This window comes from Megalopta genalis, chromosome 13 (assembly GCF_051020955.1).
Source record: "Megalopta genalis isolate 19385.01 chromosome 13, iyMegGena1_principal, whole genome shotgun sequence".
NCBI lineage: Eukaryota > Metazoa > Arthropoda > Insecta > Hymenoptera > Halictidae > Megalopta > Megalopta genalis.
Window position 1 is genome coordinate 7369617 of NC_135025.1, and position 15701 is coordinate 7385317.

The 15701-nt window shown below is 38.6% G+C and overlaps 1 protein-coding gene across 17 annotated transcripts in view; it reads right to left on the reverse strand.

Annotated features, from left to right (window-relative positions):
- Window positions 1-901: 901 nt before the first annotated feature.
- Window positions 902-15701, reverse strand: part of stac (C2 and C2B_Munc13-like domain-containing protein staccato) — a 55421-nt gene continuing 40621 nt past the window's right edge. For 7 of the 17 annotated variants that reach the window (XM_076526094.1, XM_076526091.1, XM_076526095.1 and 4 more), the window contains 16 exons: window positions 11620-11784; window positions 11350-11528; window positions 10531-10575; window positions 10298-10457; window positions 9250-9773; window positions 8495-8641; window positions 8289-8426; window positions 8027-8215; window positions 7154-7448; window positions 5768-6126; window positions 5509-5698; window positions 4930-5236; window positions 3945-4025; window positions 3317-3440; window positions 2036-2229; window positions 902-1974 (listed from right to left, as the gene is read on the reverse strand). In XM_076526094.1, coding sequence (XP_076382209.1) covers window positions 1862-1974; window positions 2036-2229; window positions 3317-3440; window positions 3945-4025; window positions 4930-5236; window positions 5509-5698; window positions 5768-6126; window positions 7154-7448; window positions 8027-8215; window positions 8289-8426; window positions 8495-8641; window positions 9250-9773; window positions 10298-10457; window positions 10531-10575; window positions 11350-11528; window positions 11620-11784 — 3210 coding nt within the window. In that variant the 3' untranslated portion in view covers window positions 902-1861. Of the gene's footprint in view, window positions 1975-2035; window positions 2230-3316; window positions 3441-3944; window positions 4026-4929; window positions 5237-5508; window positions 5699-5767; window positions 6127-7153; window positions 7449-8026; window positions 8216-8288; window positions 8427-8494; window positions 8642-9249; window positions 9774-10297; window positions 10458-10530; window positions 10576-11349; window positions 11529-11619; window positions 11785-13515; window positions 15642-15701 lie in introns of those variants that run through there. The other 10 variants (XM_076526103.1, XM_076526102.1, XM_076526101.1 and 7 more) reach the window with 7 other exon arrangements.

Genomic DNA, 15701 nt, shown 5'->3' on the forward strand with positions numbered 1-15701 from the left:
AAATCAATTTAACCTGAAAATATAAAAATTGCGCTATTACACGTAACGGCAAAACGCTTGAACTGTTAGCCGAAGTTATCTACAGATGATTATCTGTACCTGTAGACGATATCTGCCACCACAGATATAATACCGACTCTGTAGAAAATGCTGTGCTACAGTAGCGAACTCTACCCAAATGGAACGGTCAGCTAGTGAACTGCATCTGACCGCATCAGAGAAAGGTGTGTGTCTGAGATAAAGCTGCTCAATTATTCGCAAAATACGAGCCGGTATTTCTGTAAATACCGGTATAATTTTATGCATTTACCGGTGTTATTTTCTATTTAAATTAGAAATAATAGGGGAAGTCGTGAATGGAAATAATGTGTTCTTTATTTCTTTCAAGGCCACACACTTGGCCTTGAGGGTCCATACCCAAATGAAGGCAAATGAATGCATTATTGCTCCAGTTTCTCCAAATCGCATTTGCAATAATAAATAGACTCTTGTGGCGTAGAATGGACGTAGAAAATTCCCCTGAACATTTCTATACCCTCAGAATACTCTCTCAGAGACTAGTAATTGCTATATTTCATTAATTAATTGCTATATTTATTTAAATTAGGAATATTAGGGGAAGTCGGGAATGGAAATAATGTGTTCTTTATTTCTTTTCACGGTCAAGTCACACATTTGGCCTTGAGGGTCCATACCCAAATGAAGGCAAATGAATGCATTATTGCTCCAGTTTCTCAAAATCGCATTTGCAATAACAAATAGACTCTTGTGGAATAAAATAGACGTAGAAAATTCCCCTGAACATTTCTATACCCTTAGAATACTATCTTAGGGACCAGTAATTGCTATATTTCCCCTTATTCTTCCAACACAAATTCGCTTTCTGTAAATTAAGACACACTCAAGGTTTTCAATAATTTATTCGTTGTATCATATAACATAGAGGCAAAATATTTCACGTACAAATATTGAAAATAGAGTGACCGACGACTTCGTATTTCTCGCGTCTAGAAACACCTCGTTTCTGGGTCTCGTCAAACTACTCGTCGACGTGTAACGAATTCTATACTATTTACAAAGAGTACTTTCGAAAATCTCCGATCCATCTTCCGTTGATTATGTTTTGGTACAGTTACGGATACGCGTACGACGAAGCAACAGTTTCGCACTGTACACGATCGTTGCGAAATATCAGTGAATAACGCGTCTGTCACGTGTGCTATAATAGCGTCGTAATCGTCTAAATCGCTCTCGCGTGTAGCGCGCTCTCGCTCAGCCTTACAGTGTTGTTTTTAGTCTTAAAATGCGATGTTCAACATTGCTTTGGGAAAGTGTATAACGTTCGAAGTGATGCCTAGCCTGGTAACGATTGTTGCCGCTTACAGTTAGAAAAACAGCGTACTCGTAAAATCTTTATAAAAAAACACCTCCATTCCGCAACAATGTCGCGGAATTTTCCTTCAGTTTTCATGCAAGCACGACGAAACATGATTTCTACGTGGATAAAAAGAACGACGATAGAAAATTCACCGAACGATTACGATCGAATGGAAACATCGAATAAGGTTCCACGTTATCTTCAAAAGACGTGCAAGACTTAAGACGCTTATTCGAGATTTTTATTCGACTCGTTCGACGATTAATTTCCATTCGAAAATATATAATCTGTTCCTAGCGTTCTCGCAGAGAGCCGAGATAGGCATTCGACAATAAATAATCCGATTTCCCTTCGCCGAAGGGTGTTCGACCGAATGATCTCGAAATGGTCGACGTTTCGTATAGCAAACCGAGCCCACGATATACGTCGCTGTCACGACTATTATCATAGTAACGCCCGTGGTAAGTCACAGTTTGCTGTCGATCACTTTTTCTCAGCCTTTGAATTGAGTTTCGATAGGAAGTCCGTCGCCTGGTTGTCGCCCTTCCTATGCTCCAACGCTTGGAGCACGTCCGTACCTAAATACGAGACGAAATCTTAAGTTATTACGTCAACGATGCTGCACGCTCGTTAAGTTTCAGGGAAGTTGTAACATACTTCTCTTCGTCGGACGCGAGAGCATCAAGTGAATTTGGTCGAGCGATTCCATTCCCTGATCGGATCCGGTGTCCGCGATCTCGTTGAACGACAGGAAGGCTTCGGCCAGGAATCTGGACCTGAACAGGTCCTTGTCTTTCAACTCGAAGGCGATTATCCCGTCCTCGGTCGCCCTTTGTTCCGCGGTTAGAGGACTGAAACGGATTTCATGGTTTTAGAACGACTGGTCCAGCTGGAAGCGTTTGCGCTGACCATTCACAATGATTTCATCCTTTCTGTTCACAATTTCTAACATTTTGACGATCCGCTTATCTTAATGCTTTGCACTCGAGACTATTTTAACGCGAGAATGAAGACGTTCGTTTCAACCTACAGTATTTCCATTTGGTGTGATCGCTTTTATTTGATACGTTTGAAATAGAATTTAAATAAAAATAGTATAAGTTGTACTATAAGTTATACTATTTTTATTAAGAATTTTTTCATGTTATTGAAATTTTGATTTTACTGTTATTCGTAATTGACCCTTTGCAGTCGAGCGGAGACTCTGAGGCGACGCTAAAAGTTGCTACGTTATTTCCGAAAGAATTTGCATGTTATTAAAATTTTGATATATTGTCAAATAATAGAAGTAATAACTTAGAGTATAAGTAAATTATACATATAAGTTATAGTATAATATAGTTATAGTATAAGTAAATTATACATATAAGTTATAGTATAATATAGTTATAGTATAAGTAAATTATACATATAAGTTATAGTATAATATAGTTATAGTATAAGTAAATTATACATATAAGTTATAGTATAATATAGTTATAGTATAACTATATAGTATAGTATAACTTATATGTACTTATTGTAACTTATAGTAAGTATAACTAATATGTATAATTTATTTTTATTATTTTTATATTACTTCTTAATTACTTATATTAATATAGTAATATAGTAGTAATATAATATATAATATATAATAAATAAATAGTAATATAATTACTTATATTACTTATACTAAGTTACACTATAACTTATATATGTATAATGTACTTATACTGTAAGTTATTACTTCTATTATAAAATCGTAAAAAAGCAATCTAAATTAAAAGTATTCGTTAAAATGTGAATCTTCGTGCAAGATCAAAGCAGCAGGGTCCAAGCAAAAATACAGTTGTCATCCAGGAAATGTTATTATCGCGAAAACAAGCTTATAATAAGAACGTAAATATAAAAATCCGAAGCTGAGCGAACAATCACGTTGGAAGCTATGGTACTCACATGTTGAAGATTTCATCAAAAAGAGGATAAAGGTTCTCTTTCTGTACGTGTGTCTTCGGCAATTTCAGATCGGAGAACTTCTCCTCGGGAAGTAGCCTGATTTTCACGTAAGAATCGCAGCTGCCTGAAAAAAGAAACGCAACCATGATCTCAAGGTGCTCCACGGAACCACCGGAGGACCCCAAATGTGGACTCATGCACGGTGAAGGCGACTATCATTGCTGTCTGGGTCTCCTGTCTACGAGGTTCCACACAATTTACGTATTCGTGTCTCTATTCATAAATCATACTAATAAAGTGAAATAAAAGAAAAAAAGAGAGATTTCACTACCGAGTACAATTTCTACAGCATCGGGGAACCTTATAGAGGTTTGCATCAGTCATGACAAGTCTCGTGGCTCTCGGAGACGGACAAAAAAAAATCATCGTGAACGGTTCTGTTCTAGGCTATGATGCAACGAAACAAATTGCAGTCAACAAAACGGACAACAACATTCCTGTCATGCATATTCTATGATCAATCCGTGGGCAGGCAGAACTGAATGAGAGAGAGAGAGAGAGAGAGCACTAAATTCGGAACAAGAGATGAAGGAAGAGCGTGTTTCATTGTGGATCCACGATTACATACTTGTCTTCCATTCTTTCAGTCTTTGTTTAGATATTGTATTGAGCTTGCGCTTGAGAGTAGACACCTTGCCTATCAAATCGCCTACAAAATCGAAAGATAATGTCATTCTCCTTCGTCGCGAAACCGCTCTCGTTCATTCCCGGCGTTCGCTGGGCGAGTCGGCGACGAAAAGAAATTCGCGGAACGAAAACCAACGAAGTTGTAAATTATACTAATCGTCGCTTCTATTTCTAGTACGCAGAGTGATTGTGTAAAGCGATCTGTTGCGATCTGAAGCCTGAATTTTTGCCAAAAATTTGATTTTTTTTTTAAACTAGTTTGTAAAAGAACGCTTGAAGACCAAATGCTGATTTTGTCACAACTTTATAAAATATTTTAATAAAATATTCATTTTTCGTGATAGATCGGGACCATTTCCGGTAAAAGAACGAACTGAGTCGCGCACATTTTCAATTAAATTATAATCTAGATAAATTAATAATCTAGAATGTAACAGTATGCACATTTTCATGTAAATTATTTTTTAACCGATGGTCCAGAATGTTTTTCATTAAATGAGTACTTACATAATATAATATATATATAATAAATTATAATATAATATATTATAATATATTATTATTGTATTATTATATATATATATATATATATATATATATATATATATATATTATATTACAATATATTATTATTATATTATTATATATAATATATATATATATATATATATATATGTTATATAAATCCGGAGCGAATTTCATTAAATTTTCAAGTGACTTATTCTTTAATCAATGATCTAGAGCGATTATAATTAAATCGATCACTTTAGTTCGACCACACTGCGTGCAACTTAAAACTTCATCGCGTGTAAAAGGCCAAGTCTAATTAGGCCGAAGTCTATCAGCTATTTTGCAGCTTCGAAGCTACCTTCGAGCCCGAATTACAAAATTACTCGAGAAATAATCGAATGTTTCTAATTGCTCACCATTGCTGTCAACCGGTCGAAGTTTCCTCGCGTTAAGAATTTGAATGTTCAACGAATTGTCAACGAACTGCGCTTTGACAGTGATCTGGCCGTAATCGGACTCCTCCAGTTCGTTTTGCTCTTTGATACGCTCTTGATGGTATCTGTGTATCAATCCAGCTGTTTCCAATCCGTGCAGCTCCAGAAGGTGTTCTATCTTCTCCAGTATCTTCACGTTCGACGTTTCGTCGGCTCCGACGTTGAAGAATCGCACAAGGGTGTGCAACGTGCGGTGCAGATTCGAGTAGAAAGATGGCGGCCTTCTTTTCTGCAAAGTGACGTTAACAAAGGCATATACAAACTGATCGAAACGTTCAAAAATTGTTATTAGATTGTTTAGTAAAAAAGAAAAATTGAAAGGAGGCACAAAAAACTTTAAGCTTCGAATTGAATGACGACACTGCTGATTTTTATGCATTTGTATATACTCTATTAGTTACTATAAAACTAATAACAGAAACTGCAAGCTTGTCGCGAAATAATCAACGATCCACAGCTTTAAATATAAATGTTTAATCAACGATTAATGTATCCAAGTACCTCTAAATTACTATTCACTAGTTGGTACAGCGTCTCGGACATGATCTCCCAAATAACAAGTAGAACTCTCTGGAAATTGTCTTCATTGAGATTGTCGTGCAACGTAGCCAAATTGCTATCCAAATACTGCAAAAGCCTGTCCATAGCGTTGCTGGTAGTGTCTATCAACTCTGCGCCTTCCATGAGATACCTAAATGACAAGGAACAATATTAATTTACTGCTTCCACAGAGAAACAACAATCGAAAATGTCTGCTTACCTGCTCATAGCAGGTGCCATTTTGCTAGCAACCACCTGCAACAGTTCTATAATCTTGTTCCTTACAGTGTCGGTCGCGTTGTCGATAATCAGCTGTAGAGTCTGCTGGCAACGTTGTGCTTCCTTTTGCGTTTTCTTCTCTGCTAAAGCGTCTATTATACTTTGAAGTCCTAGGTCGTTTGCTAGAGGCGCGATCGACGTTCTGATGTAGTCGATATTGTTTATAGCGAAACACCAGGCAGTGGACACGTAGAATTTCTTCTCGTAGACGGTGCTTTCCGACAGTTGCTCCAGCTCTGTCGTCAGTTCTGCCTTCTGCGCCATTTTGTCGGCGTAGGCCATTGAGCACTTGCAGATGTCCTGAAAAATGATGGCGAGACATCGTTTGAAGACAATAAATAATAAACAAACAAACTAGCTATTTTCATGATATATAAATATTAAATAGAAAAATAAATAAATGTAATATAATATAAATAATATATATTAAATATTCAATATAAATAAACAAACTAGCTATTTTCACTAAATAATGTTTACTGTACACTTTGAACTTAGTTTCGTCTAGAAATAACATCTGTTTCGTTCTTAAAATTTAAATAATTTTACAATGATCATTGATCGAGTGCTCGTTGATTAATTCTGTTGGAGAACACCATTTTTTCGAACGCTTTGAATTTGTTTAACCACGTTTTAGAAAGTTTTGTGCAACATCGAAGAGACTTTCGACAGGATATCTGATAATTCCTACGTCTGAATAAATGTGTTCTAATGAAAATACAATAAAGATAGCGTTTCAACACGAGTCTAGTCATTGATACAGAACATAACAAAATGAACAAACAAGCTTTGAATTTGCATTTAAATTTGCCTGCTGACACAATACATTTCCTAAGACCAATGTTAGCCCTTCGCACTCGAGTGATGACCCTGAGGCACCACTAAAATTGTTATATCGCGTTCTAAGATCATTTTCATATCATCGAAGTTTAAATTTTGAATATTATTAAAAATGTAACTGTTGTATGAATCGTGAGACTCAATTTCGTACGCATAAAATGCACTTTGTCCTACGAAATGGAAATACTATATATGGAATGGATATTATATATATAGTATATATATATATATATGTATATATATATATATATATATATATATATATATATATATACTATGGAATGGAAATACTCTCTCTCTCTCTCTCTATATATATATATATATATAATGGAAATACTTTGTCCTATAAATGGAAATAAGTCGGAAAAATGATCTTAGATTTACAGTTAAACGGCTTCGAGCGCAAAGGGTTAGTCCATTTCCGGCAGATACGAAGTTAAAAGCAGAGTAGCTAAAAGCTTGCTAGAGAAAATCGTGGATCACTCACATCGATGATCTTGCCAATGAAGGTATAGGAACCCTCCACGTCGGGCCAGGCCAGCTGCGTCCAAAACACTTTGATTTGGTAAAATATTGTTAATGTATCCACCGCACTCGAGCTATATTGAACGCTGTTATCGACAGCTTGCAGCGGATCGAACTCGACCGCCTTGTCTATCCGTGTCAGTGCTTTGTACACTGCTATGTCAAGCCAGTGGGCAACTCCAGCTCTGAACCACTCGTAGTATGACTGCACCTTCATATCTTCGAGCTGACCCTCCGCGCAGAGCACCTGGCCGAGCCTGAAATCGTGACACCGTTCGAGAAATCGATTTTAAACAGTTTTGTGCAAAGTGGTATTTGCAACATCGAAGAGACTTTCGACAGGATATCTGATCATTTCTACGTCCGAATAAATGTGTTCTAATGAAAATAAGATAAAGATAGCGTTTCAACACGTGCCATACAGATCCACGAGCCTAGTCATTGATACAGAACATAACAAAATGAACAAACAAGCTTTGAACTTGCATTTAAATTTGACTGCTGACACAATACATTTCCTAAGACCAATATATTTGGTCTTTCGACAGGATATCTGATAATTTCTACGTCTGAATAAATGTCTTCTAATGAAAATAAGATAAAGATAGCGTTTCAACACGTGCCATACAGATCCACGAGTCTAGTCATTGATACAGAACATAACAAAATGAGCAAACAAGCTTTGAATTTGCATTTAAATTTTCCTGCTGACACAATACATTTCCTAAGACCAATATTAACCCTTCGCCGATTCCAGAATCTTAACCGAACATCGAACGAATGTCGAGTCCTCTCACGTTAATATAATCTCACGTTAATAACACCCGTAGCTTACATAGCGTATCTCTGCAGCGTGAGATAGAGCTCGAACAAAGTCGTTCCCAAGCTCAACTCGACGTCCGAGTTGCTAATCTCGATCCTCTTCATCCTTCCGCAGATGTCCTCGGTAATGACCATGCACATGTCGCTAAGCCTCTTCTCGTACATCATGTACAGCGTCCTCGCGTATGGGAAATTGATTCGCCTAAAATCCAATGAACACAATCATTGGTGATCAATCAATTACCGGTGAAGGTTCGAACGTCGACGGTTCTCACTTGATGAACAGCTTGTCGTAATTATCGATGGCGCTCTGCAGATCGGCCCTGATCAGCTGGATCACCTTGATGTGGTACTTGAGCGCGTCTTCGTCGGAATCGGTTTCCGCGGAGTTGTTATTCAATATGTGCTGGAACCTAACATATTAAACAGCTCAGACGAGGTATATAAGAGAGAGTGTTTGATCGACGTTATGCTATCGTACCATTCGATGCCACCCTGTTCCACGGTGAACTCTAACGCTTCGAGGACACCCGGCTTCTCGTCCGGGTCTGGGAACCACGGATACATCTTCGTGGGGAAGAGGTTCACTTCATCTGGCACTTTGAGCGACGAGATGGCTGACAGAATGCTAGATCAAGAGATTGATATTTAGTTAAATTGAAGGGATAGGACACTCAAGATTTTGGACTGGAATTTTATGGTAGAATTTGTAATTATAATCGAGAGTATCGTTATCACTGAGTTATTTTTTAACTCGATATTGCTATGGCAGAATTACTTTATAACTGAAATTCTACTGTTTTTTAATATAGCAATGTAATGTAGCAATCGTTTTTATTGTGATGTAAAATGACAATGCACTTATATGCTATAACATTGAAATTCATTAGGCATATTTTCATGCATTCAATTCTATATAACTTTTATTTTTTCGACATTGCTATGCACTTTAATGTGATGGCGAATTGGTTCACTGATTTCCATTTTATTTTGTCTTTTATTTTTGTATAAAAAACGTAACTATTAAAAGTATGATACGTTTTTTTTAGAGTAATCAGAATAACTGAGAATAACTATTAAAAGTATGATATTCTGAGCACTCGGACAAAATGTGACTAATCAAACTTCGGGTATCACAATTAGATTAAGAATAAATCACACATCTGGTTTTGCAGCTCGTTGCAATTATGACTGTTCGCGAACATAATAATTGTGACAGTCTAAAAAGATAGTTACCCTAAAATCGCAGAAAGCTGCGCCATAGAGTTCTTGTCACCAGGCGTCATCCTCCTGATCTTGCGCAAGCTATTAAGGCACGAGAACAAAAGTTTCTTGGTGGCGTCCCAGAAGAGTCTAGTCTCGTCCAAAGAGAACAGCTCGTTCTCCAGGGGCCTTAGCAGGTCTATCACTAATTTGCTGAACACGTTGAAATTTAGGGGATGTTCCTGGTGAATTCTGGAGTACTCGATCCATTGCGCCAAGAACACGTTCCTGCTTAGCAAACCTCTTTGCGCGCTATGCTGCAAGAGCAAGACCTCCGCTGGCGACGACCATCGACCGCACCAACAGTATTTCTCGATTTTCTCTGTCTCTATCTCGTGCATTAGCAGCACTCTGATTAGGTGTCTGTGCTCTTGAGCTGCCACGCGATTGTTGTGCTCTGTGCTGAAGGCGAGCCTAAGCTTCACCACTCCTCGTCGTTTCGATTTGTTTTTCTTCTCCAGGGAGTACCACATCGTGTGTCCTGACGTTGGTATGTCCTGGCGTGGAGGATAGGCGATTAGGGTAAATTATTAAATTTGGGACCTGTTTGGGACTTGTTTGGGACCTATTTGGGACTTATTTGGGACCTGTTTGGGGCCAGTTTGGGACCAGTTTGGGACTTGTTAAATTTGGGACCTGTTTGGGACTTTTTTGGACCTGTTTGGGATCAGTTTGGGACCTGTTTGGGACTTGTTATTAAGTATTATATATAGGGACCTGGTATTATTAAATTTAACCTGTTTGGGACTTATTTGGGACCAATTTGGGACTTGTTTGGGACCTGTTTGGGACTTATTTGGGACCTGTATAGGGACCTGTTTGGAACTTATTTGAGACTTATTTGGGACTTATTTGGGACCAGTTTGGGACCTTTTTGAGACTTATTTGGGACTTATTTGGGACCAGTTTGGGACCTTTTTGAGACTTATTTGGGACTTATTTGGGACCAGTTTGGGACCTTTTTGGACCTGTTTGGGCCCAGTTTGGCGCCCGGTACATAATTATTTTTTGAAAATGGTACCTTCAGTGGTATTCGACATCGACCGATGAACTCATTGTCGTGACTCCCCGTGGTGGCGGTTACCGCGATCTCCTTCGCAAGTTTCACCAAACCTCGAACCCCTTTCACGTCCTTCACCTTGCTCATCTTCTCGGGCACTGTTTCGGCCGCGTCGAAGTCCCTGAAGTACAAATCCTCAGTGGAAACATACTAAACTCGCATTGATCGCCTACGTTCTGTCTTGCCAGACTTACCAGACTTCCAGGAACAATACGTCGTTTTCTGGGTCGTCCAGTGGCCTGCAACAACGATCAAGACTCAATGTGAAACGTTCGAAAATGCACCTTTAATACTCATCTTCAATGAATTCATTGTTAACGCGAACAGAAGATTTTGTTTCAATGTTTGTGTTCTTGCAGCCGTGTCTGCAATCTAATTTCTCAATTTCACAATCTAATTATCAAAATTGGTATCCGAATACAGTAATGTCTCTCTAATTGACGCTCAGATTGTGACATAAAAATGGACAATTTGGGAAGAGAGGATACGATTATTCGAGCCTCGCAGCTCGTTTTCATAGCTGTTGACGATCGATAACCATAAAAAACAAGCCACAAGGCTCGAACAATCGTATCTTCTCTTCCAAAATTGTCCACTTTTGTGCACAATCTGAGCGTCAATTAGGGAGACATTACTGTAGACTTACAAAGAAAAATCGCGATTCCTCAATAAAGTTTATATCTATATAAAGTTTATATATATATTTTTGTATTTATATAGTTGCAGCTATCAATTTATCAAAACCAACAAGCAAATCTGGGACTTTTCTCAGACCATGAATCGAATTTTATGCATTTGCGAAGTAGTGAGCACCAATCAAATCAAATATAAAGTGATATAGCATTGAAAATGATGCTCTGTTCAAGTAGAATTTGGTATAAAAAGTATCCTAACGAAAATATATATATTAAGATATATTATACTCCCTGAGAGAGGAGATCCGAGTGCAAAAAGCAAAATTGCTGAATAATAGCGAAAAGTGATTAGCCAATGAGCACTGCGCGCGAACTCACAGTTCAAAGTGTTCCTCCCATATAGGACTAAGCGTGAACGTTTTAACGGCAGTGTTGTATCTTCTGGTCGGCGCTGACTCGAGGTAAAGGGCGCAGAAGGGGTCGCTTTTGCCGTTCGAGTCCTTCGACGCCAATTCTTTCGCCTCGATCACTTCGACGTTCAAGTGCATCTCCGGCGGCTGCACAAATTAATTAGAAGCGTCCCGATCAGTAATCTAAACAATATATCATCCATTTCGAAGTTTGAACGCAGCGTTGAGAAGCGCCTACCTCCATATTTCTCGTCTTCTCTAACACGCTCTCGTGCGTCTCGTTGTCAACTTTGAATGCATTTTGTAGATGATTCAACAGCGTTTCTTGTGCACACTCCTGGGACACGTCGTAGCCGATCTGATGCTGGGTCATGTAAACCAGAGCCGCGTAAAGCTCCTCGATCTGGAAACAACGGGCCCGGTATATCCAAAGAATTCCGCGTGAAATTCGTTAACAAATTATATGTTCTATTTAACGAAGCATTTAATCAGTGAGTGGACTTATGTGTGCCTCAGTTTTTATCTCTGCGTGATGTGCAGTTCGTAAATAACTACGTTCTGAGTAATCTCCGGTCCCTAGAATTCGATTACTCACTGGTAGACTGTGGATCATTATGCAAATTTAGGATCTCTCTGACAATATAAAAATTGAACAATTTTATGGCTTTAATTTCTTCGAATATATTTTCTATTTTTACGGTGCACCGCGCTCGCGTGTTTCATAAATCCGCGAAATATCCGCAGTCTACGGACACACAGTTTCATCGAATTTCCAAGTTCATCGTTGTGTATCGTCGAGCTGAAAGAAAAATCATTTTAACACTAAACCTACCAAGCAGTAACACTAACTGGCACGTACTGCTTCACAAAAGTGAGAAGACCGAATTTATTTAGAATTTGCAAAGTTGTTATTATAAAACTTGCTCCAATAATGTAACTTATTCAAGCGTTTTCCGTGATAAGGTCTCGGGACTTTGCAGAATTGTAAAATAAGAAAGCGACCATTTTGACCGCGGTAGGTTTAGTGTTAATTCTTCTGCATTCGCGAAAGCGGTCCTTCGAGTCCTCTCCGTTTACTCTCCGCCTCGTGATCATCGGTAGTTAGATTATCGATAAACGGAGCGCAATCCGTCTGCGTCATTTATAATTGTAGCATCTGCTGCTCATGACGCGTTGATAGCCAGCGCTATCGACGTTGTACACGCGCCAGCGTTTCAGCCGCTCAGACATCGGTGGAAATGCTCGAGGTGAAATACACGGGGTTCAAAGGTCCCCGATCGACGCGTCTCGGCACTGTTCTCGCGGACGATCAAACAATTACAAATCGAAAACACGAGCCGGGGACTAGGCGCCCCAGAAATTTCTATCGAACCGTTCGATTTTCAACTTTTACCGAGATCACGAACGAATCTCTATCCCCTCGGACAGCAAATAAACAGTACTAAAGTTCAAGGAACTGAAGACAATAACTCGGCCTTCGGTGGCTCGAATCTGTACAAAGTAAACGCCCAAATAAACAAGTGTCCATCAACGCGATAAAGAAACACCGCGATAATACTCTTCTCGTCGAGCTTCGGGAAATTTTCGATGCAATTGGAATTGCTGGATTCGAACACCCGTCGATGATCACGCGTTCGAACAATGCGCTGCCTAAACAATGCGATTGTGTCGAAATATTTGTACTCTCCCACGTAATAGACTCTTTAAAGATAGATGCACGAAAGAGTAAAAAACAAAATAAACCGCGTTACATCTACAACGTCCGATTTCGAAGGAAAAGATCTAACAATCTACTAATAAATTGTTTCGAATTTATCGTGTTCGATTAAAATTAACGCAATTACATTTCATCTGAAGCCATTTATACTTTACAATTCGTATCGGCGAGGGTCAGCTGTCATTTTGAACACATCTGAAAGAGACATAACCGTCTAGAAATAAAAAAATGAATAATAAACTCGCAAGACTGATTCACACGTGTCTCATAAAAAAGTCTCCTTTATTTCTCTAGCTCCTATATAAAACAATTACAACATAAACGTTTCAAACAGCGAACAAATGAAAACCAGGATCGATGAAACATTGTCCCGAACACTTTACAAACAATTGCCCGATCGCAGCAGAATCGACTCACCGTCATAGCCTGAAGCAAAGTGTTCATTCTCTTCTCGATCTCCACCTTGGGCACACCGCGGAAGGTGTTCCTTCCCCGATTCAGGGTGGCCACCCCCAAAGACGGGCTCATGCTCACCATTTTCGGCGCACCGGCACTGTTCTTTCTTTCACTGATCGATCATTTCACTTTCGAGTTACCATCGGGAGCCGCACGATACACGCGACAGCCTCGCGCTGATATTTATTCCGGGATCACTTTCAGTAGCCAAATTCCATCATCCGCGACGAAGCCGCGTCGCGCATGTTCGTCGCCGGAAGCTTCGGATCGGGGTCTCGAGACGCGGACAGGACAATTGCGACTTCGACTAGTTCGTGAAACAATGCGAATCGCCGCTGTCAGACGAGCTGCTCCCGGAAGGTGGAGGATCTAGCGCAGCCCGACAATGACCCGCGGACGCATTGGCCGGAAAACGAAGCTCCTAGATCCGAACAATGACGTTTACGCGGCTACGCTCGCGGCCTCGATCGGGAAAGCCCAGATCCTTTCGGGCTCTTTCATCCGCGATCGACCGATCGCGGACTATACTCGGCGCGATGATCGAATCCCTGTCTCGGGGAGAGATTACTGGCGACTTTAGAGTCGGAGGAGCGCGAATCGTCGAGGCAGTGGTGGTGGAATCAATTGTTTGTTTGTGACTCTGCACTGTTCTTTATATCGGTCGCGCTTTGTCTATGGCAATTTCTCTCTAATTCGCGCTAAGATTGCGCACGAAAATGGTCTATTTGGGAAGAGAAGGTTCGTTTTTATAGTTGCCGATTGTCAGTGATTGTAAAAACGTGTCCTAAGGCTCGAATAATCGTATCTGTTCTATTCCGAAATTGTCGATTTTCTGCGCAATCTGAGCGCGAATTAGGGAGAAATTATTGTATCGTTTACGAGACTGCGGATTTTACGCAATTTTTGTGAACGTGGATGAATAGAATATGAATAGAATAATAGAATATAACATATGTAATATATAATAGAAAATGAAGTATTGAAGTGTAATAAAATGCTACAAAATAAGCGTCGAAGTCATTAAGGTTATCCGCAGTCTATTTATCACAATATTATGCTTTGTGCTTTTGATAATTTAAGTGGCATCTTCCTTATAGTCGATCGACTTTTATCTGCAGAATTGAAAACTGTTGAATTTACGGGGGATTTGGTGTTGTGATTTCAGCGCGAATTTTTCAAGAGTTTTTGATGAATTCCAGTGAAATTTAAAGATAACTGCAATAACAGTTTTGTTGCTCGGAACGTAAATTAAGCTTAGTAGATTCTGTTAAACTCTATTTTTTGTTCACAGGTTGGTCATTCTTTAATGATTGTGTATTTTACAAATTCATAGGAATGCACCAATAATTAACTTGTAGAATAAAGCGTACATTATATCAACAAAATGGATATTTAAACTGCACAATCACTATTGAACGATCATCATTTTTCTGATTCAATAAACTTATAAGCGAGTTTAATAAAAGTACCACTGAACGTTCCATTTACAAGAACTGTTATTAAAAAAAAATCGATTTCCCTTAAATACCATGAAATTAGATATTTTTAATCTGTAACTACTAAGGTCAATATTTTATCAAATTAAATATTAGTAAGAAAGACAGAGTCGATTAAATAGTCAGAAACCATAAAATTAAATATTTTCAATCAGCAACTACTGCATTCGATACTTCATCAAGTAAAATATAGATCACAAAATAAAGCCAATAAACTTTGTATGAAATAAATAAATTTCTAGTCCAGTTAAATAATAATGTGAATTTATTCTTAGCTCAACAGAAGCACTGATCAGAAGAAAAATGAACCACTGTCCCATCAAAAACCATGAAATTGAATATTTTCAATTACTACTGAATTCGACACTTTTTATCAAGTAAAACATTGATCAGAAAATAATATCGATAAACTCTGTCTTAAGTAAACGAATTTATAATCCAGCTAAACAATAATGCGAATTTATTATTCTCAGCTTAACAGAAGCATAGCTCAAACAGATGAATTTCTCGAAAAATCCCCAGTCAACAGCAACCATAAAAATAAACGTTTTCACTAAATAGCTACAAGATCGACGATTCTATTAAGTAAAGCATAAGTCAAAGAGTAAATTCGATACTATCGATGCCACGCTAAATTAATTCCAAACTCGC